The sequence below is a fragment of the Protopterus annectens genome, chromosome 1.part2 (assembly GCF_019279795.1).
Source record: "Protopterus annectens isolate FY-2018-M chromosome 1.part2, PAN1.0, whole genome shotgun sequence".
Taxonomy (NCBI): domain Eukaryota; kingdom Metazoa; phylum Chordata; order Ceratodontiformes; family Protopteridae; genus Protopterus; species Protopterus annectens.
Genome location: NC_056727.1, coordinates 409071937 through 409096111, shown reverse-complemented (window position 1 = coordinate 409096111; position 24175 = coordinate 409071937). Strand labels below are relative to the sequence as shown.

The following is a 24175-nucleotide window of genomic DNA, read 5'->3' as shown; positions in this document are numbered from 1 at the left end:
AATATTCTTATTCCTTCCTCTGAGATAATTGACCTTGTGAATGTATCAGAGATAAGACACAGCTGCTATAAGGGAAAATTGCAAGAAGAACAGAGAAGAGTATTGCCAGAATGAACCAACCATTGTATTCGAGCTAGCCTGAGACCTTGGAAGAAGCAACATTTACAGAAAGACATTATAATGAACCAGGTGCTTTGCAAGGCTGTATTATTCCCATGGAAAAACTTTTTAAATGTATAACATCAGCTTTTTCTTATGAATAGAATATTGTAGACCATAGTGATGTAGGTGCCCTGTGACTGACCACGTCAGTAAGGTGGGCACAGCCTAAATGAAAGACTATATAAAATCATGTACTTCCTGCATCATGTCAGACAAAACTCTGTACTTGTATGGTTTTTTGCCTCCTGGTGTACACTAGTAAACTTTTGCATCTGAGCCTCCTGTGTTGTTATCATTTGTTTTTATTTAACAGGGTCATAGGAAGGGAAGCCTCATTATCCTTGTCTGTTTAAGAAGTAAAAAGCTTAATCCCTTGGAATCCTCCTCCCAGCTAGATTCAGAGAAAGATGGTGACACAGTATTTGTGTAAGCTCCAGCTGATGGCCACTTGGGATCAACTGATGCCTGCGAGGAACAGTAAAATCCACACATGGTACCTACTGATAAATACCACACATGGTACCTACTGAGAAGATGACTTAACAGAAACCTGCCCTGATGTCACATAAGCCCTCCAGCTGTGTGTTCTGGCACCCATACAGACAAATCTCATCAGATTTCAAATAGAACTGAAATGTTCGACTTCTCAAGGATAGCTACTTGCCCATAAGCCATAGAAGAGTTAGGGGAGCTCCCTTCAGCTCTGATCATTGAGGCAGCAACTAAGAAGAAGGCAAGAAGGTATTGTCCTCCTGAATACTGAATCTCCATTAGGGGTTTCAAGGACGACCTGCTCTGCTCCATGTAAAGCTGGTGATCGAGCAGCCTAACACTCCAACATGATGTGGGTGTTCAAACCACAAAACCTACTCCAAATGTGGTTACTTGCACAATGCTTCTCCAGCCTGTTTTTGAAGCATCAGCTGATAACAGATATTAGATCAATCACGTGCCAATCAAGGATATGCAGGCTATAAAGTGCAGGATACAATTGTTTTTTCAGGTGTTTGTGTATGGAGAAGGTTGTGGCCAGTGCCAAGTCTTGTGCTCTCTTGCCTAATACCTTTCTTGCCAGTAATCAAGCAATTGTCACTCAAGTAGACACCTACAATGGCTACCCTTCCACAGCCACAAAGTTTCTTCCCACCTTCTAAACCTGGTATCTGAGTTAAACATCTGGCCCTTGGAACACTTGCATGTTATGCTATTCCGTCAGACAGTCAAGATGGCATTAACATAGCTGACTTGCCAAAAGCAAGAACATTTAGAAGTTTTTAGGCATAAAACACAAGAATGTTCCTACACAAATCATAAGGGATTAGTTCAGAAATCTACAAGCAGAAGTAAAGTACTGTGAAGCATGGGATTCTTTGCTCCCTCCTAGCTATGGAACACATCACAAAGCAGGAGCTGGTGAATGCAAGAAGAAATCGTACCTGGTGCAGAGCAATCTCAAAGTTACAATCTTGCCAGCATTAGAACTATATGGTGGAAAATTGAAGAAACATGCTAGTGTCTAGCTAGTTACAAGTGCACAGCTCTAAAACAATGGCAACATTACACCACCTAACATTTTAAAAGTAAGATGATCATATTTATATGCACATAAATGTGTGAGCTACTTAGCTTTTTCCCTCTGGAAATATGCTGGATTTCAACATGAGTCATTTTAACTGCAATTCATCTTTAGGGCACAAGTAACATTTACATTAATGTTTGCATCAAATGAATCTGATAGACACTCATGACTGTGAAACAAAGTAAGCTTATCTTCCCCTTCTGTAATGTGTCAAGGTATGTTTTTTCTTTTTAATCAATAACTGATAAAACAGGCTAGAACATATATGAAATGTGAGAATCCTGAAAAATTCTAAGGAAACTGGGTTTAAATGTAACTTACATAAACATTTTGTTATGCAATGAGACAAATAAATGTTTAAATGTGTTATTCTTGTACAGTAATAGCTGCCAAAGTTTTTCACCTGGTAAAAGGCAACAGCAAAAGCAATCCCCAAATCAGCAAAATTCAACAATGAAAACAGCTCATACTATTAGCAAATAAATAAATATCACACACCTACATCTGCAGTATTTGGGTCAGTCATTACAGAGCTTTAATCCCATTGTATCCTACCTTTTAGATATAAAGGATTTGCTGGGGTACATTCCTTATTTTGTTTTGATTGGCTATGTTGTTTTCTGGTCTCCAAATGTTGTTTAATCCGTAGTACAACAGCTTCTTTAATCATTAAGCCAACTTCCTGGAAGAGTAAATGACAAACAATGCTGTTAAGTATTAGTGAATTACATAAGTGGGTAAAACAAAAAGTGCTCTATTGTTTACAAAAATACTACAACTGTTTCAAAAAATAGGGCAATAAGCAACTTGGGGTACAGCTGTGCGTGTAAATACTGTACTGTACAGGTCTCAAAGTTGGCAAAATGTCATTTGTTTTTGTTTTATTTCTCATGTTTTACAAGTTTTGTTGATTATTACAGTTGTAATGTTGTTGTTTTAAGCATCTTTATAGAATTAGCACTCGTGACATAACCAAATTTAAATGTATATAAAATTAATCAAACTGTAGTAACAAGTTCACATTTACAAACATTATACTTCACATATACTGCTATATATCATATACCCTAAGCAACATTACAAAAATTATTCAATTCCTACCCCTTTTTAAACATAAAACATCTTTATTAAGCCATCACTTACGACAATCATACATTTATATAAATGAAAACAAACCACACTAACATAATCGAGTTGCAAGCATTTTACATCACAGACCATACTGACCCACTCCCACACATTATACATCACTTATAATCTACCCAATCATTTTCAGTCTAACATTAAATAGCTCATTTAAGTCCTGCCTTCTTATAAACCTCATTCCTCCCCTGTATGTATTGTTCCCACAATTCCCATTATTTCCTGTGTAGTTTGCTCCTACCCTTTTCTAAACAGCTCAATTCCAGTTGTTTTATCTTTGTTACTACATTCACTATTTCTAGTATAGTTGGTTTAGATTCTGATTTCCATTTTCTAGTAATTGCTTTCTTAGCAGCCACCATAATTAGACACAGCAAGGCCTTACCATGTCTAGGCAATTCCAATTCTGTATCATAGCTCAAAAAATCATCTCACCTGTCACACGAATCTGCCCATCCAGCATCTCCGACAGTGCATCCCACACAGAATGCTTAAAGTCTGCCAACTCACTGATCTTCCAGAAAATATGTTCCCATATACTTCTTTCTTCCCCATAACACCTCCAACATTTGCGGTCTACCTACAGAAAAATTCTCTGGAGTCTACCTGGGGCATAAAAATATGTATGTAAATATTCCCAAGCAAAAATTCTAAACCTTCTAGACTTTAATGCATATTTGGGAGATATACATATATCCTCCCATTGTTTATTTGTAGATTGCTTACCCAACCTCTCTTCCCAATGCTTTATAACCTCCACTGATTGAGTCATAGTTATCATGCAATATTTTATATGCTCCACTAATTATTCCTTTTTAATGGCAGCTTCTGTTCTAGATTCTATTAAAAATTCTACAAGTGCCAAATCTTTCTTTTAGGACCCCACCTACGTCTTTCTCTTTGCTTATACTCTGATTTCAATCCTTGATGGGGAAGGCAATCTCTAACCTGCAGTCCAAATAAATTCTTGGTGTCTTCCCATTCTGTCACCTTTCCCTCTGTAGTTATTTTGCTTCCAATATCTTGGTTCCTTTGTCAGTTTTCTCCAATAAATTCCAGCCCCCTATTGTCTATATCCATAATTGCAGCAATTCCCTATTGGCAGAATCTCCTTTCTCCATTCTCATGTTGGCTTGGTTCTTAGGATATTTCTGCTACTTTATAGATACAGTATTCTGGATGATTATTATTCTCCTTAAAGGTCTGCATCCAGAATCACAGTCTCTCCTAATTTCTTGAACTTCCAACTGCATTAATACAATTTTAGTTGCAAACATTAAGCATCACAGACCCCACTTGAGACAACTGCAGCTGCAAACATTATATAATCACTTATAATCTATCCAGTCATTTTCAATTAAGTATTACATAGCTCATTCAAATCCAGCCTTCTTTTAAACCTCATTCCTTCTCAGCATATAATGTTCCTACACTTCCCATTTTTCCTATTTAGTTTGCTCCTTCCTTTTTCTAAAGGTCCAAATTCAAGTTTTTGTGCTCTAGTGCTATTATATAAAAAAAACTGTTGCTCAACAGCGATCTTTCTAAACCCATGCATATTACTGAGGTAATCCATGATTTTCTGCTTAGCATTCTGCAGTTGATCCTCTTCCTGTTCCATGAGATTCCCCCTATTCTGAAATACTTAAAAGGAGCTATGGTTAAGTAACAAGAATTTAGACAGACTGCCAAATGTTTATTTCCACCATATTTTTAAACTCCACCTTAATTTTATCCCACTTCCTAGCTATATTTTCAGAAGTAATTTCTATCCTCTCAAATAGCTCATGAATAATCCCCACTACCCATTCCTTAAATTGCTCTCTCTTCAACAGATAGGTGGGAAAACACCAGTGTCTCATTTTTATTTCATTAAGCTGTGTTTTTATTTATTATTGCTACATGATCTGAAGTAGGTGAGTGCATATCAAGACTTTCAATTAAATGCACATGTTCCTGTGAAATGTAAATTCTGTCTAGTTTAGTCTTGTTTTTATACCGTGGGAATGTGTAAATTCACTCCAAAATCCTATTACTGAATTCACATTTTCCATGCCAAATATTTTCATACATTTCTTCAAAAATCTCCTTTGTTATACTTTCCCTTCTAGGCCCCTAGACACATTTTTCACTGCTGCAAATCTAATTCCAGTCCCCACCTATAAGAAGTACTCCTTGCTTAAATCGGATTATTTCTCCCAGAATTTTCTTAAGCTCCATTATGGCAGGTTTAGGTGGAATATAAATACATGCCTGTGTAGTCTTCCTCCCTTGCCAGTAGCCCCTTAGCACTACAAATCTGCCATTATCATCTTTGTATCCTCTTCTACTGTTATTGGAGCTCCTCTTGCAATTAATATAAGTATTCTTCTTTTCCTTTGTCCTAGATATTCTGCTGAATAACTTTCTGTATCAAATTCAAGTGTTCAGTTCATTCCAAGTGTGTCTCCTGTAACATAGCTATTTGCACTCTACATTTTTAATATAGCTCACTATTCTTTCTTTTTTGTATCTGTGAGATCACTGACATTTAAAGACATTAAAGACAGCATAATTGTATTAAAAGGTTATTACTTCCACCTTTTATGTATAGCACATTTTTGTTAAATGTCTAGTTCAAGCTTTTGCATTATATGCATACACTGTTTGGCAGGTTGAACTTTTATATAGTTTTTTGTCATAACGATTTGAGCCTATGTCACATCTTACAAAACTTTTTGTTTTACGGAAAGCCCTCAAAATATACCCCCCTAAAACCTATTAATTTAAAACTAAAACACAAGAAACTATGTGTATCTTCAAATATTGAAGCTTTACCCTCCTAATAGGAAAGTACAGCCGTGTACACTTACCATAAATGTAGATGTTTGAGTGTATGCACTGTTGCAGTCATTACATTTGGGTAATCTGCTGGCAGGTTGCCCTCAGTCGGCCTGAATAACAAAGCCTTGGGTCCTGTGTTGGTTGCTGTCTCCTCTTCCATGACATCAGGTCGTCAGGGGTATAAAAACATGCAACCGACGCCATTTTATTCAGTTTTTCTTGCCCCAGATGTCAGGTGCTCCCCAAATGGGGAGCAAACATATATATATAAATAAACAGTAAATATATAAATGCACTTTTAGAAACATAAACTTTACCTTCAACTAAAAGCAAATACACCTCAAAGGCTTTTGAGTATAGTGAAGGAAAGAAAAGGTATAGAAAGGGGGATGGTGGGTGGGTAACTCGGACTGCAACAGTGAATACACTCGAACATCTACATTTATGGTAAGTGTACACAACTGTACTATGTTCTTCATTTTTCACTGTTGCAGTCATTACATTTGGGTAGAATCCCAAAGCTATGGATGGGAGGATGGAACTAAACAGCATTAGGAGAGGGTATAAGGCCCTGCATGACTGCAGTGGCAAAGCCTGCCCTAGATTTGGAGAAGCGAGGTAAATGATAATGCTTTGTGAAGGTATGAACAGAGCTTCAAGTAGCAGCTTCTAGAATGTCTTTGGTTGGGACCCCTCTGAGGAAAGCTGCTGAAGTAGAGGCAGCCCTGGTGGAATGTGATCTGATCCCCCTTGGGCACAGGTTTACCATGGTGCAAATAGCAGAAACTAATGCAGTGGCTTATCCACTTAGAAATAGTCTGCTTTGATATAGCCTTCCCCTCTGACCCTGCAGCAAATGCTACCAGTAGTTGCTCAGACTTTCTTAGAGATTTGGTCCTATTTAAGTAGGATCTTAGTTGTCTGTGTACATCCAATGAATGCAGAATCTGCTCCCCCTTATTCTGCAGATTTGGGTAAAATGTTGGCAGGTGAATGGTCTGGTTAAGAGGTACACTGGATACCACCTTAGGCATAAAAGAAGGATTGGTCCTGAGGGATACCCTGACGGGTAAAGTACAATAAAAGGCTCCACTGCCATGAGAGCCTGTAGTTCTGAAACCCTTCTTGCTGATGTGACTGCCAAAAGAAAAGCTGTTTTCCAAGATAAAAATTTTATAACCGCTGTAGCTGCTGGTTCAAAAAGAGCAGGGTGAGTTTTTCCAGCACAAAATTGAGGTCCCATGCAGGAGTTGGTGATCTTCTGGGAGGCCTTACATTTTTGGCCACTCTAAGATACTGTTTAAGCAGAGGATGAGAAAAGAGGGGAGGCTCTTGTGTTGTAATGAGTTGAGATGGCAGAGGCATGGATTTTTATTGAAGAAAAAGATAGACCTTTGTCAAGCATCTCAGTCAAATATTGTAAAATCTGAGGAATATTGGGCTTTGTTGTGTCTAGTCCTTGTGACTGGTTCCAAGCACAGAATCTCTTCCATTTATCAGCATAAGATTTTCTAGTACTAGGCCTTCTGGCTTCCAAAATGACATCCATCACAGATTTACTGAGAGGTGTTCTTTGAATAATTAGTTGATTAACCATGTTGCAAGATTCAGAGTTTGGAGCTGAGTGTGCAGAATTTGATAGTTCTGCTGAGACAGTGGATGAGGTATTTGAGGCAAGTACCATGGAGGAAGGCAAGACATATTCCTTAGAAGTGGATACCATTGCAGGCGAGGCCAGTCCGGAGCAATTAGGATCATTTTTGGTTTTTCCTGTCTGACTTTTAGTAAGACCTTGGAGAGTAGAGGCAGAGGGGGAAAGACCTAGACTGATGGGTTTTTCCAGCTGAAGGATAGGGCATCCACTTTCCATGCTTTTTTGTGATGAGTTCTTGTGCAGAATTTGTCCAGCTGATAATTTTGGGGAGAGGAAAATAGATCTATGTCTGGGCTCCCCCATTTCTGTGTTAACATGCTGAAGATTTTTGGATCCAGTTTCCATTCGTGCGGGTCCATAAGATTTCTGCTTAGGTTGTCTGCCAGAGTATTTTGCTTTCCTGGCAGGAATTAAGCTTGAAGATGTATTTGTTAAGTCAAGGCTGTGTTTCACAAGGCCATGGCTACTCTGCAAAGGGGGTAGGAATGTGTTCCCCCCTGCTTATGTACCACATAACTGTGATGTTGTCCGTCTTTATCAGTAGTTGTCCTGGATGAAGTAAGTCCTTGAAGGCTGTCAGAGCATTCTGAACAGCTAGCATCTCTTTCTGGTTGATATGCAGATGCATTTGGTTTGGGCTCCATTTGACCTGAATGCATCTCCCTGCCAGGTGGGGCCCCCCAAGCATAGTCTGATGCGTCTGTAGTTAGGGTTTGGGTGGCAGGGGGTAGAGTGAATGACAGTCCCTTGTTTTGGTGACATGTCTCTGCCCACCAAAGAAACTCCTGTTGTAGGCAGGGAATGAGAGGAATCATGGTTTACAGACTTTGACAATGTTGACTCCATAAACTTTTTAGGTACCATTGAAGTTTCCTCATATGCAGTCTCGCATATGGAATTAGTAGAATGCAGCATGCCATGAACCCCAAAGCCTGCAGAATGTGTCTTGCAGATAACTGGGTTTTTGTTGCCATTTGTTTGAAGTATGTTGTCAGTTGCCTTTGTTTGTCTGGCGTGAGGTAAGCCATCTGGGCAGTTGTATTTAAGCTTGCACCCAGGAATGTAATTATTTGAGAGGGTACCAGTTGTGATTTCTTTTCGTCTATGGTGTATCCTAGGCATGCCAGAAAGCCTTTTTACAAATGCCAGATGTTGAAGAAGAGTGTCCTTGTCCTCTGCTTAAATGAGACGATCGTCCAGATAAGGATAAATGTGAATGCTTGTCTGCAAAATGCAATTACTGGTGCCAGGCACTTTGTAAAGACCCTGGGCGCAGTAGATAAGCCAAAGGGCAGTGCAGATAATTGGTATTGCAAAAAACCTGCTTTGAAGAGGAGGTATCTTCTGCATGATTCCCTTATTGGGATATGCAGGTATGCCTCTTTTAAGTCTAGAGTTACTAACCAAGCATTCCTGCCTAGCATAGGCAGTAGCTGTTGTAAAGTCAGCATTTTGAATTTTGGAATGTCCAGGAATATGTTCAAAATCGATAAGTCCAGTATTGGGAGCCATAAATTGTCTTTTCTGGGTACCAGGAAAAGTCTTGAATAAAAACCTTGTCCTTTTTCCTTTTTTGGTACCGGTTGAATAGCCCCCATATCCATGAGAGACATGACTTGTTTCTGGGCCTCTGGACACTGGTTTTGTGGCGGATCCGGCCATCCATTTGGAATGGCAAAGTATGGAAATGAAATCTGCACCCCTGGGATACTCTGTTTAATACCCACTTGTCCTGGGTAATTAACTGCCAATTTTGAGCATGAAGTGCTAGTTTTCCCCACAAGGGGGCTGTCAAAAGATAAGTGCTTGGTGATAGTAGAGGAAAGTCATTGAGACTGCTTACTGTAGGGTTGTGCTTTGTTTCCTCCAGATTTGGAGGTGGAGGCGCCCCACTGCTTTGACCTGTAAAAACCCTGTGATTGGTATCTGGAGCCTTTCGAGCGCCTGAACTTGCCCTGAGTGGCTCTGTTGGACACAGGAAAGGACCAATTTTTTAGTAGGCCAGTGCCTACTGAACCTGGGTGGCTGCACTTGCAAGAAATCTTTTACAGTTTGCATAGATTTAGCTTTGTCTTCCATTATCTTTAAAACCTCTTCCACCTTATTACCAGAGTATCATGCTGCAAAGGGGCATCCAACAATTTAGATTTAACATGATCAGGCAGATTTTGCTCCTTGAGCTAGGCATGCCTTCTAATCACAGATCCAGTAACGGCGGCCCTACAGAAGGCCTCCAAGGAATCAAAACCACATTGCAAATTATGCTTTACAAACTGTTCTGCTGAATGCAATAATTCCTGTAACTCTTTATTTTCCACACAATCAGAAATCAACATAATTTTCTGTTCCAGTAAGCCCATAACATGCTGTTGATATTTAAGCATATGAAACTGGCAGTTTAAAGCCCTGATTGCCAAGGTTGCAGACGTATAAACCTTCTTACCCCATCTATCCAGCGCCCTGGAAGCTCTATCAGAAGGGGTAGGAGTTTTGGCTGTAGAGGCCTTTACACCCTTGGGACCCAGAGAAATGGTCTCAGGATCAGCAGCAGGATTTTCGAATAGAAATTTGTGGGAGTCAGGAACCCTGTAATATGTCTGGCTTACTAGGAGCTGGAGGCAGGGAATCAGGAGCCATGCTTGATTCGGAGAACACATCATCAACAATGTCTAATACAGAAGGTATTGCCAAAGGCCTATGCTGAGGAAGAAGAAGGAAATCCCTAAGCCTCTTTTTTGATTCAGAGAAGTCCTGACTCTCCCAGTGAAAATGTTCCCTTAAAGTATGCAAAGTCTCTCCAAAAGAGTAATCCTCAGGAGGAGATGCAGATGGGATGGATTCCTCCACATTAAAATCCTCATAGGGTGGAATAGAAAATTCCTGATCAGAAGAGGAATCAGAAGAAATGGAAACCTGATCTGAAGATTCATAATCAGTGCCTTGCCTAGGCCTCTTAGCAGGGGGGGTTGGGAACCCCTGATCAAGGTAATTAAATCCTCAGCCATTTTGATCATCTGTTTTTTAGGCATAGGGGCCTGAGCACATGGCTCATGTGTCAGTTTTTTAGACATAGAAGTCGTTTTTGACCTTGTTTTTGTTGCTGGCATCGGTTTAATATAAAAATGTTGAGGCCTGAAAACACCCTCAGAAGCCGGTGCCTGCTCAGCAGCTCCGGACCCATCCAATGGAGAGAAATCCGCGGGTTCAATACTCTGAGAATCTCACGGCATACCGGACTCCAAATGGGTCTCGATAGAGGCCTGCGACTCAAAACTAGCGGGTATCAGGGGCTGTGAAAGCGCCTCACTGAGTACCGGTGACTGGCTTAGGAGAAGCTTCGTCGTCGGCTTTGGACCTTGATGGTCTGTCTCTGTCTTTTTCTTTGCGTTTTTTTATGAACTCCGGTAGTCGGATTGCTAACTGACAACATTTCAGGATTATTAAATCTTGCACCAAAATATTTAGAAGCAAAAATATACAGACGCTTAATAGTGCGTTGGTTAAATCTAGCACAAAACTGACAGCAAGGCACGTTGTGATCTGGGCCTAGGCAAGGAATACAGTACAAATGAAAATCCTTATGAGGTATTTGCTTCCCACAAGTAATGCAATTATTAACTTTTACTGACATCGGTAAGGAGCAAGAAAGTTTCCCCAACGGGGTACTTAGCTTTAGTTTGAAGACTTCGGTTCTGAAACTTGAATACGAAAATTTCAGGAGTTGGCCGACCGGCACTTGCGAATTGCTTCTGCTTCAGGCACCGCTCGGCAAGAAAGACTGGATAAAATGGCGTCGGCTGCATGTTTCATACCCCTGACGACCTGATGTCATAGAAGAGTAGACAGCAACTGACGCAGGACCCAAGACTTTGTTATTCAGACCGACTGAGTGCAACCTGCCAGCAGATTACCCAAATGTAATGACTGCAACAGTGAAACACAAAGAACGTCAAATGTTCCAAGCTGACAGCCACACTCACAGACTTGAGTTAACCTAAAATAAAGTTTATCCATGCTAAGAAGCATGGTGCAAGCCTGTACTTCTACTAAGTGCTAACTGGTTTAGACTTATTTTTATACCTCTCCCAACTGGGAAAACCTCTGAATGCTTTCAGAGAACATTATCTCCTAGCCAGTTTCTCTTTTTCTCTCCCCAGCTAATCACCCTCCACCAGACTATAACCAATTTCCCTTTATCAAATTGCCTCCATGCAGACATGAGAACCAGATATCAAATTTCTCTTTATCAGATTGTTTCCATGGAGACACAAGTGCCAGATACAGAAATGCTACTAAGCAAACATTAATTTGATACAAAAAGCCTCATAATACTCAATATTCTTTTTCACTTACTTGCTCTCTCTTAAAACATGTTAGTAAGTCCATCTAAGGTCCTTAAGCCGGTCATTCTCCCCATGCAAGAATGAGAAAAATCACACTTTGTCTTGCTCTTTTAACCAGGCTTTTTGTTTTTACATTACAGTGCCTACATTTCTTAAAAATGAACAAAAAGAGAGAGACAAGGGAGAAATAAAGGGGAAAAAGACCAGTAGCACCTATTTACACTCCCTATTACACTTAAAAATAAGTGAGAAGACTTTATAGCATGCAATGAAAGCCATACACCACAAGATAGTACTATTAAGAAAAAATATATATATATATTTTTTTTACCTTGGTTAATTTTCTCCTCTTTCTTTCCTTCCCCAAAACATTTTTCTAAATAATGACATGAAATAGAACATATACTTTAGAGTCCCCCAAAAGTCCAACAAATTCTAAAAGACCAATATTTCCAGATTTTCTTGTTGTCATATTTCACACACATAATTATTGCATTGTAATCCCACATTAAATTACTGGTTTATTACTGCTCATTTCCATCTCCCAAATCCTGTGTGTGCTTCATTTACAATGTACTTGTGATGACTGTGCCCTGACCCAGCAATCAAGGAGCCTCAATCCTCACCACTAACACCAAGGAGGTCGTCACATAGAAGAGAGGAAAGGATAACTAATACACACAGTAAAGTACAATTTTCCTTAAGTGCACAGAGAGATCAGTGTCAGTCTGGGGCTGGTTGCTCTCTTGTTCACCAGATCCCCAATAAGACTCCCCAGTGGCACAGCTATAGGGTCCAGGTCTCAGCCTAGCTGGGCAAGCTAAAACCTCCAGTGCCCTCTCTGTCAAACCACTGCTTCGTGTCCCTGCCCAAGTAGCTGACACAACACACACATTTTGAGATAAGTATACGGTAGTAATCCCTTACACCATCCAGCTAATAATATCAGCTACTAAAAGGCCCTTAAAAGGGTGCCCAATTATTACTGTGCAATATTATTATCCAATGGTAATGTGACTATTCAGTCTAGGCTTATTGGAAGGGTTTAGGCAGTAAACTCTATAAATATATAATGTACTCTAAAGCATAATTTATCTCTACATAAACCAGCCACAGGTAGAAGGTTTTAAAAATATATAATAATAAATAATTAAAACACAATACAAAACTACTACACCACAGAGATATCTAAGAGTCCAGAGATCACAGAGAAACTTAAAATAATACAGTAGGACAGGTCTGATTTCAAAGAAAAATACCTAATTAATCTTTACTAGCTAACTATTCCTACAAGAAATCACAGTGCTAAAACTTACATGTGAGCTTAGGCAGAGTGCTGAGTTAGATATCCAAGATCAAAATGCTCCCAATCTCATGGGAGAAATAGTATTTAAACATTACTAACAAACATGTTTCTAAGGCCCTCCCAAATTACATCATTTTTTACATTTAAATCTAACACCTGCTCAGAAACTTACAATACAAGTCATTTCACATGTATATTCTAACAGAAACCAGAGCAATAAAGCACATTCCATATCTAAATTCTGGTCATAAACTTCATCCAGATGCACTGGAGCCAAATTCTAACATGAAAGGGTCACAACATGCTTCACTGGGCCAGTGGAGGGCAATGTTGTCACATATTTTGCAGTTCCACATTTCACAATATTCTTTTACACTCAAGAAAACATGCCTGTATTTTACATTTATTTACAAATGCCAGAATTATATATCAAATTCTATTTGACTAGGCTGGCAGACTTCGCCCATCTCTACCCAATGAGACATCTCTTCCCCACAGGGAACTCAAGCAAGTTTTTCAAGTGCCCCTTGAGAAACATCACTTGAGAGTGTCAGCTCTATCTGGGTGTACCTCACCCATTTCCTGTCTTGAGAGCCCATCTGCATTGGCATTGCTACTCCCACTGCGTTGCTACACTGACATATATGCTTGCAACCCCAGACTCCATCTTAGGAACTTGGCATTTTGCTGACTGGCTCTGTTTAACCATGTTAGAAGGTTGGATCTGTCATCAAAGTGAATTTTCTTCCATCCAGATAAGGCTGAAGTTTTTGTAGTGCCCACACTATGGCTAGACATTTCTTTTCTACCGCTGCATAGCATTCCTCCCTGGGTTGGAGCCTATGACTGAGATAAACCACTGGGTGCTCTTCTCCCTAAGAAGAAATCTGGCTAAGTACAGCCCCCACCCCATAGTTTGAAGCATCCACCTGCACAACAAATTCTTTGCTGTAGTCTGGACTGGCTAACACAGGGAGTCCTCCCAAAGCTTCCTTAAGCCACTGAAATGCCTGCTCACATGCTGGGTTCACACTACCTTATCTGGCCTGTTCTTCCTCGACAGGTCTGTGAGGAGAGCAGCTATGGTACTATACTTGGGAATGCACTTTCTGTAGTACCCTGCTGTCCCTAAGAAGGCCTTCACCTGCTTTTTGGTAACAGGTGCAGGCCTTGCCTGAATGGCTTCTACTTTGGCAGGTTCTGGCCTTATCTTACCCCCCCCCCCCCACACTCTATGTCCTAGGTAAGAGCCCTCTGCCATTCCCACCTGACATTTGTGAGGCTTAGTGGTCAACCCTGCCCTCTGTAGTCTGCCCAGCACCTCCCTGACATGCTGAAAGTGCTCTTGCCAGGAATGGCTGTAGATAGCAATATTATCCATGTAAGCAAGGGCAAACGCTCCTGCTAAGATATGATCTACCAGCCTCTGGAAAGTCACTGGGGCATTCTTCATCCCAAAGGGCAACTTTGTGAACTCAAACAAGCCAATTGGAGTCACAAAGGCTGACTTCTCTCTAGCACTGGGAGTCAAGGGCACCTGCCAGTAACCCTTGGTAAGATCAATGGTTGTAAGATACGTAGCCCCACCCAGCTGCTCTACAGCCTCATCTGTCCAAGACATGAGGTAAGCATCTGCCTCTGTGTGACTATTTAATTTCCTGTAATCCACACAGAACCTGGTGCTGCCATCCTTCTTTGGCACCAGCACCACTGGTGAGGCCCAGCAACTGTTGTACTCTTGAATCACCCATAATTCCAACATCTCCTGTACCTCTTCCCTCAGAGTCTGTTTGTCTCTCTCAGGCAGCCTATGAGGGGCCTGCCTAATAGGCTTTTGGGGTCCTGTATATACCTGGTGCTGCACCAGGTGGGCGTTCCCTGGTTTCCCAGTGAACACGTCCCCAAATTCCTGCAACACTGATTGGATTTCTCGAACCTGGGTAGGAGATAGCTGCTGGGACATTGCTACCCCTTCCACCGAGGTGTCAGCCTGAGCCTCACTGAGGAGATCAGTCATAAGATCTCTCTCAGACTCCTCCTGCAATCCTCTGCAAATGCTCAGCACAAGGGCCTCCCTACCATGGTAAGGTTTCATCATGTTAACATGGTACAATTTGTGCCCCTGCCTTCTGCCCAGCACTTCCCCCATGTTGTTAAAATCACTTACCTTTCTCACCACCTTGTAGGGTCCCTCCCAAGCTGCTTGCAACTTGTTGTGTCTGACAGGAATGAGAACAGTCACCTGCTGTCCTACAGCATACTCTCTAGCTTGAGAATTCCAGTCATACCACACCTTTTTCTGTTGTTGGGCTTCTGCCAGGTTCTCCTGGGCCAGGCCCATGAGTTCCCTGAGCCTTGTCCTGAGGTTCAGGACATATGCTACAACAGACTCCTTGTAAGACTCACACGCACCTACCCACGCATCTCAAAATAAATCTAGAGGTCCCCTCACCCTATGCCCATACAGCAACTCAAAGGGTGAAAAACCTGTGGATTCCTGGGGTACCTCTCTGTAAGCAAACAACAGATGGGGCAAATATTTGCTCCACTCCCTGTTCAACTGATCTGCAAATGCCCATAGCATGGACTTGATTGCAGAGTTTAAGCTCTCAACAAGACCATTAGTCTGGGGATGGTAGGGGGTGGTCTTCATGTGCTTCACCCCACAGGACTTCCACAGACAAGCCAGCAGGTCTGACATAATTTTGTCACCTCTGTCAGACAGTATTTCCTTTGGGAAACCTAACCTGCTGAAAATCTCTAGCAATGGATTTGCCACCTTCTCTGCCTCAATGGAGGACAAAGCCACTGCCTCAAGGTATCGTGTAGCATAATCTACAATCACTAGGATATACTTTTTCCCTGTGGAACTTGGGGTACTCAGAGGACCTACAATTATCCATAGCTACCCTCTGAAATGGCTCCTCAATCACTGGCAAAGGCATCAAAGGAGCTCTCACCTTGTCTCCTGCCTTGCCTACCTTTTGGTACTGCTCACAGGTCCTGCAGTACCCTGTTACATCTCTGGAAATTCCAGGCCAATAGCAATTTTGCATAATACGCCTTTTTATACATTTTATGCCCATATGACCTGCAAAGGGAATATCATTGGCTATGGCTAGAAGTGCCAGGTGGTAAGCTCTAGGCACTACCAACTGCTGTACTCTCGCACCTTCTAGCCCTCTCTCAGAGGTCCACTCTCTGTACAGTAACCCTTTGTTCCAGTATACAAATTCCCCCTTCCCTTGAGAATCAGATGCCTCCCTAGCTACCTGCCTCAAGCCTTGCAATGTAGGGTCTGAGAGCTGAGCCTGTCTCAAGTCTCTCCTTGTAACCCTTCCCAGCTCCCCTTCCACAGGAAATCTGGCATCCTCTGACAGCGGTGACTCACTGTCAGCCTGGGTACTACAACTCACCTCTAACTTAGCAGTCACTCTGTCTAAGGGACCATCAGTACCCAACAAGCAGCTGTGGCTCACCTTCAGTCTCACTGCTACAGAGCAGCTCCCTCCCTGAAGTAACCACCTCAGCAGTCCTGGCTACAATTATGCAGTTTGTCTGGGTCTCCCCCAGGCTACCAGACTTACATGCTTGACTCCAAGCCTGAGTGCGTGTAACTGCACAAGCACAGGGTACTGCACTATCAAAATCATTCCCTATCAGGACATCTGCAGGTATATCCTCAAACACACCTACTTGCTGGCTTCCTTTTCCACCCTCCCAGTCAAGGTGAACCCTAGCCAAAGCTATTTGGAATTGGATCCCCCCTAAAGCTCTGACTGGAGTAGGCTGCCCAGGCAAGTAGAGCTCCTCTGTAACCAGTGCAGGCTTTACAATGGTTATATCAGAGGCTGTCTCTCTCTTAGCAATGGCCTCTTTGCCATTCACTACAATAGGATATAACCTCTGGTGGTAGTTTGGTACCCTTGTTGTCCCAAGACAACCTACTATTGGCATTTTGTCTTTCCCACGTACTGGCTCTCTCACCTTTGGTTCCCCACATTGCCTCCGTGGACATCTGTATGCTACATGGCCCCACTGGTTGCATTCAAAACATTTAACCCTAGCTCCTGGATGTGTACCTGGACTAGTGGTTTCCCTGCTACTGGTGGATTCTGTTGGGGCAGTCTGTGCTACCCACCATGGGTTCCTTTAGACCCATGAGCAGTACTGGGGGTCCCTTTCCTGTGCAGGGCTGCCCTGCTTGCTAGGTATAGGTCTCCCTTCTTCCCCAACTCCTCTGAAGTAGCACACTGTTTATCAGCTAACCAGATCCTCATGTCCTCAGGCAAAGTGCTAACAGCTTGTTCCCTTACCAAAAGGTCTGCCAGGCCTTCAAAAGTGGTGACCTGACATCCACTCACCCAGCTATGAAAATAAGTGTTCAGTTCAACAACATATTCACATATATTTTCATCTGCCTTGCATCTATGCTCACAAAACTTTTTCTTATACATTTCAGGTATTAGCTTAAAACATTCTAATAAATGTCTTTTTACAGCAGTACAATAGTCCGTGTCATGCATTTCTGCTAAAGAAGTTACAGCTTTACCATGGAGTAAGGGGGTCAGGAACCGTACCTAGAGCTTTTGGTCAACTTCAGACTGTTTACATACCCACTCAAACATATGAATTAAGCTATCAAAATTATCCCCCTCTTTAAACTGTGGAAGAAATTTACTTCCCTTTTGTGCTTCTGAGGTCCAGTTACTCCCTTCCCCATAACCTCCATGACTCTGGCGAAGAGTCAGCATTTCCCTCTCATGCCTCCTCTGCCATTAATTTTTCTCAGCTTGTAGACTCCTCATTTTCTCAGCTGCTTCTAGTTACATACGCCTGGCCTCCAACTCAAGTCTCTTTAGCTCCAGTTGGATTTTTAAGTCCACTGTAGAAAGGTTGAGCTGTCCATTCTCCGAGGATATTGCATCTCCACTGTCAGTCTGATTGTCTTTCAGGCTGCTGTTCTCTGATGCAGCCTGTAACCAAGGCTGCAATCAGGTCTGCTTTAGTCAGGCTTCCATGCACCAGTCCCCTAGCCTGGCACATCTCCGCCAGCTGGCTCCTTGTCAGATTTCTATACTCTTCTGCTGACATGCTGCCTGCTCACCTTGACCAAGACTAAGCTAACAAAAGAAATAAAACAATTGGGATCTGAGCTCTGTTTATACACTGCGTGGCTATTTTAGAGTACAAACACTTTTAGAGATCACTGTACATAAGCTACAGGAATTCACTCTACCCACACCACTACAAGCCAATCAGTATGTGAAGTAGATCCCACCACTTCCAAACACTTGTGACGACTGTGCCCTGGCCCAGCAATCAAGGAGCCTCAATCCTCACCACTAACACCAGGGAGGTCGTCTCATAGAAGAGAGGAAAGGATAACTAATACACACAGTAAAGTACAATTTCCCTTAAGTGCACAGAGAGATCACAGTCAGTCTTGGGCTGGTTGCTCTCTTGCTCACCAGGTCCCCTATAAGACTCCCCACTGGCACAGCTATAGGGTCCAGGTCTCAGCCTAGCTGGGCAAGCTAAAACCTTCAGTACCCTCTCTGTCACACCAGTGCTTCGTGTCCCTGTCCAAGTAGCTGACACAACACACACAAACTTTGAAATAAGTATTTATACAGCTTTACAGACACTCCTGGGAAAGGCCGACACAGATTCTCTAGCTGTGCCCCTTTACCAAAACCATACGTTAGTAATCCCTGCCACCACCCAGCTAATAATATCAGCTACTAAAAGGCCCTTAAAAGGATGTCGAATTATTACTGTGCAATATTATTATCCAATGGTAATGTGACTATTCAGTCTGGGCTTATTGGAAGGGTTTAGACAGTAAACTCTATAAATATATAATATACTCTAAAGCATAATTTATCTCTACATAAACCAGCCACAGGTAGAAGATTTTAAAAATATTTAATAATAATTAATTAAAACATGACAAAACTACTACACCACAGAGATATCTAAGAGTCCAGAGATCACACAGAAACTTAAAATAATACAGTAGGACAGATATGATTTCAAAGAAAAATACCTAATTAATCTTTACTAGCTTTACCTATTCCTACAAGAAATCACAGTGCTAAAACTTACTTGTAAGCTTAGGCAGAGTGCTGAGTTAGATATCCAAGATCAAAATGCTCCCAGTCTCTTGTGAGAAATAGTATTTAAACATTACTAACAAACATGTTTCTAAGTCCCTCCCAAATTACATCATTTTTGACACTTAGGTTTTCCCAGGCAAACAAACTGCATTATCTAGCAATCTAACACCTGCTCAGAAACTTACAATACAAGTCATTTCACATATATATTCTAACAGAAACCAGAGCAATAAAGCACATCCCACATCTAAATTCTGGTCATAAACTTTAGCCTTAAAACAATGGGCATGAAACCTTCATCCAGACGCACTGCAGCCGAATTCTAACATGAAAGGGTCACAACATGCTTCACTGGGCCAGTAGAGGGCAATGCTGTCACATATTTTGCAGTTCCACGTTTCACAATATTCTTTTACTCTCAAGAAAACTTGCCTGTATTATACATTTATTTACAAATGCCAGAATTATATATCAAATTCTATTTGGCTAGGCTGGCAGCCTTCGTCCATCTCTACCCAATCGTCACAGTACTCTCGATTCTACTAGTCAGTTCTTGTGGTCCCTCCCTTCTCTCCAACATTTTCTATTGAAACAGTAGAAAAGGTTTCACAGGTACAGTCTCTCTATGGTATTTATATTACCAGAAGAACAAGCAGCAGAATCTCCTCCCGTTTCACAACTCACTTTTTGTGGGACAAACGTTTGTATTTCCTTCTTAGCATGTACGTCATCAAAAAAATATTTTGTCCCTCCAGGGAAGAATACCTTAAAGACAGCTGGGTACAGCAGTTTGAATCTCACACCTTCGTCTCGACATTCCCTGATGACTGGAATGAATTTACTCTTCTTCTGCCTGGTGTGCAATGAGTAATCATTTTCTAGAAAAACCTCTGCTGTCTCCCAATTTAGTATTTTGTCCTTCAGGCAAAGTTTTGTTATAATCAGCTCCTTCTGCTGGTAGGATTGCATCTTTACTATTAAAGGTCTAGGCTGCTTTTTCATGGCCAGATTTGGAGCATACACATGTCCTTTCAACTACTAACTCCTGCTGTGGAAAACCAGTTCAGTTGCTTATTTATGCTTTCATAAAATTAATGCAGTCTGTTCCTTCCAGCTTCTCTGGTATAGCTGAAAATCTCAGGTTTTCCCTACATCTTCTGTCCTCTAATTCTATTACTTTTTGAAACATCTCTTCCTGAGCAGTCTCATACTCAGCCAGCCTTTTCTTCATTTCAGTATCTGATTTTTGCAGCTTTACCACCTCATCTGTACATCTGTTTAAAGCTTCTTCCATTTTTTCCAGCCCTTTGTTGTTTGTGTTGATATACTCCATCAGTGTGTTTATTTATTTTAACCAGGTCTGTGTGCAGTTGTCTTATATCTTCCTGTAGGTTACTGGAAGTCATGTCTGGAGGTTGCATTGCTTTTCCCTGAACAGCTGCAGAGCTTTCCCCAGTCAGTGTTTCTTCCTCACATTTTGTAGCTGATTTATTTTCCAAGTGCTCTGTAGTTATTTTTTCCTGGGATCCAGGCAGTACACTTACTAGCCAGTTACTAAAATTTACCCATAAACACTGGGACAGTTAAACTGTTAGTTAATGTGCAGCCATCTTGGAACTCTGTTGTAATGTTGTTGTTCAAATAAAATAAAATTAGTTAAAAACAGGGCAGTTAGGGAATCTAAGCAGGAAAGCAAGTTATTTTCAGGGATTGGAACTCTGAAAACTTCACTTCGCCACTCCTTCATATGTTGAAAGCCAGTGCACTGGTGGCTCACACAGCAGAAATCCTGAGTCCCTTCAGTTCTTTCACTATAAAACTTTTAAACAGAACAAAATTATTCTTGTGGTACATGAAGCATGGTGATTACGAACAGTGGACTCCCCTCATCTGGCATCTCTTTAACCAGTTATCAAATTGAGAACACTACTACTTCTGCCTCCTCCGGACTAAATAATGACAGACATTTGAGTTTTAGAGTTCATATTAGAAAAATGCATACTAACACAAATCCTGTTATTCTAACTGATTTATAACCTATAAATGCTATTGTATATGCTTTTTCTGATTAACCAGCCATTTGTTTATCCAGCCCAAGAAAAAGGCAAATCAGTTAAGCACTTCTATAGCGCAAGACTCGCTCTTACTAAATATTAAGCACCCCTGTTTCAATTGTTAAGACTGGGTATTTCTCTAAACAGTCAAACCAGCCAGTACTGACTAGCAAATGACAATGGCAGAAAAAAAATCAGTTTCTGCATGCTGTGTTAATAATGTCCCTGAATTTTTCTAATATAACAGCTAATACACTGTCTTTCGGACAGTGCTCACTAAGTGCTTTATGGGTTTGAAATCAAGCAAAACACTTAGGATTTTTTTTCTTTGTAATTAATACTACATGGAGTGGAAAAAGCTCCATGCACTACAAAATATTATGATCTGGTCTCCAACCATAGCCCTTTATTATGTGTTCTCAACATGGATGTGAAGATTCAATTTTTTGGCATCCATGTCTGGAATACATAAGCTGGTTATCATCAGCGACCTGCTCATAATCCTCTATGTTTCAATGACTATTGGTCTCATAAGAAGTCTGTCCTTTTTTATTTATTCTTGGATAAGTGTCTGACAATAATTCAGTATCTCAAATGTGATGTGATGATTGAGATAATTATATATTATACTATTAACATCAGATATAATTTTGTTCAGTTCATGTGTTCCAGTTTCCATGTAAGTCACTCAGTAATTTATATACAGCATCTCTACATGGTCAATATTATTTTAAATTGCAACACCTTTATCAACACCTTTTATGACAATTCTTTCAATATTTTTACAATAGTTTTAATGTCTCTCAATGTTTTTAACACCTGTTTTTTCATTTTTAGTAACATTATAGAAAAAGACCAATGTGTTCATTATATAAACAATAAAGGTATTTTTCACATATAATCTGAAAAGTGGAAAGAACTGCAGGGCTTACAGGAATAAAGCTGATAGGTTTATTCTATAAGTTCCTTTCTGTGATGGGTTATCTGGAACAAACTCATTTTTAATTTTATTTTAAGTTTAATTTTCTGGTTAAAATTCTCAGATATATTTCCATAACATGCTGGAATAAAGGTTAAACCTTTATTCAAAGCAGACAACTCAGATAGATTCATAGGTAGGTACTAGGCTATTGGCCCTAGGGCCTATATAAGCCTAGCCAAAAAGGTACCTACCCAAGAAAATTATTTTCCTGTGCCCCTGTTGAGCAGAGCCACAGAGGTGATCCCCAGGGTGAATTTCCTATTTCCCATCCAATCATCAAGATTTTTCTTGAAGAGTGCTATGCTAATGAGGAGCTTTGTTTGATATAGATAGGTAGTTTGTTCCAGAGTATGGGAAGTCTCTGGGACAGGAATCTATCCCTCCAGCATATTCTGTGTATTGTGGTGACAAGGTTTAGGTCCCTAGAGTGTGTAGCTTGGAGGGATTGGTATTTCTTTAAGTGGAGCATGTCCAACAGCTCTGGGTTTGACATAGCTTTGTATGTTAGGCAGAGATCGCCTCTGAGTAGGCGATATGTGACGGAGTAAAGCTGGAGTTTTTTTAAATGGTCTGCGTAGGGCATCTGTTTGAGGCCAGTAATCCTCTTTGTGAGGTATTTCTGTGGCCTTTCCAGTTGTTGCAGATGTCGTGTGAGGTACATACCAAAAGAGGCGTTGTACTCTATAATGGGTCTAATGAGTGATGAGTATAGGGGAACAATGATGCTGGTGAATTATGATCTGATAGGTTAAAACACTATTATTCTAATTTGTGTGTGCTGTCATGACCTGCTCCAGGTCATTAGTACATTACAGGGCTGTCCTTGGAGTCTTCCTCTTTCTCCTTGTTCTTTTTTCTTTCTCTGGTCAGCATTTATAACATGAAAAATTGGACGTATCTGTGAAAGTGCCAGAAGATGATCCTTGAAAACTTCGACTGCTGAAACACTGTTGGCATCAACTCTTGCTGGTGCTCTATCTAGATATTATCCTATATATTTGAACTTGCAGCGATTAACATAAAATAGGAATCCTCAATGGAATCTTCTACAAAATCAGGAATTTACTCTATATGCTAATGTTAATATCATTAAGATCTTACACCAACATTCTTTATGTGGCTATGAGTCTTTGCGCAGAACATTTTATCAAAGCTTATTTGATTTTACTCTGGTCTGAGGCAAGTGTATTTTCAAGTTTATTTACATTACTAACATGTTCAGTCACATTACTACAAGACTTAGAGACTTAACTCTCAAAAATAAAAATGTTCTGGAGAAACAAATACAGTACCCAGCATCTGTCCCACCTCTGGAACAGACTTCTCCTGCTATACCCTAGCGTCTTTCAAATAAAACTTGCATAATTGGATGGGTACTCAAATTTAATATGGGACTAACCTGCTTTGTCTTTCCTGGGGGGGAATAGCAAACAGTAAATGGTCTTGTGACTCAATTGCCTTGCATTTCATATGAGACTATGATTTATCAATTATTCTTCAGTCGGCAATGAAGTAATAAATAACTTCATATACTCACTGCTAAACTTTAAAGAAAGTAATGTTAATTCAGGGAGAAGTTCTGGATATGTGTTTACAAATATGGGCATTTTAACATCCTTAGACATTCTGAAACTATTTTTTAGCTTCAAATATGCTTCAGAAGCTGCCACTGCTTCTTGGAACTATTTTATATTTTAATAAAATCAAGTACTTCCTCGACAGGTTCAGTTATAGTCTCATAGTTATCCTTCACTCCTTTCATTATTATCAAGAGGAGGTTCTCTCTGTCGCTTGTAATAAAAGATGCAGCCAGTTCTGTGATGGTACTGCAATAACTTCTGTTAAGATAATGGCAGTGAATATCATCCATCAACATTAGTATATAATTCTAGGTTCTGCAAGCCCACTTGAAATAGTGTACCCCAAAACCAACAAAACCAGTAGCTCAAAAGCAAATTAATTCCAAGCAGATTAAAACATTCAATCAATAAAACAAAATCTATATTACTC

General features: G+C 40.7%; 1 protein-coding gene across 1 annotated transcript in view; it reads right to left on the bottom strand.

Moving 5' to 3' along the window:
- Window positions 1–2276: 2276 nt before the first annotated feature.
- LOC122792362 (SLX4 interacting protein) overlaps window positions 2277–24175 on the bottom strand; it is a 604472-nt gene continuing 582573 nt past the window's right edge. The window contains exon 4 of the mRNA XM_044060152.1: window positions 2277–2423. Coding sequence (XP_043916087.1) covers window positions 2277–2423 — 147 coding nt within the window. The remainder of the gene's footprint in view (window positions 2424–24175) is intronic.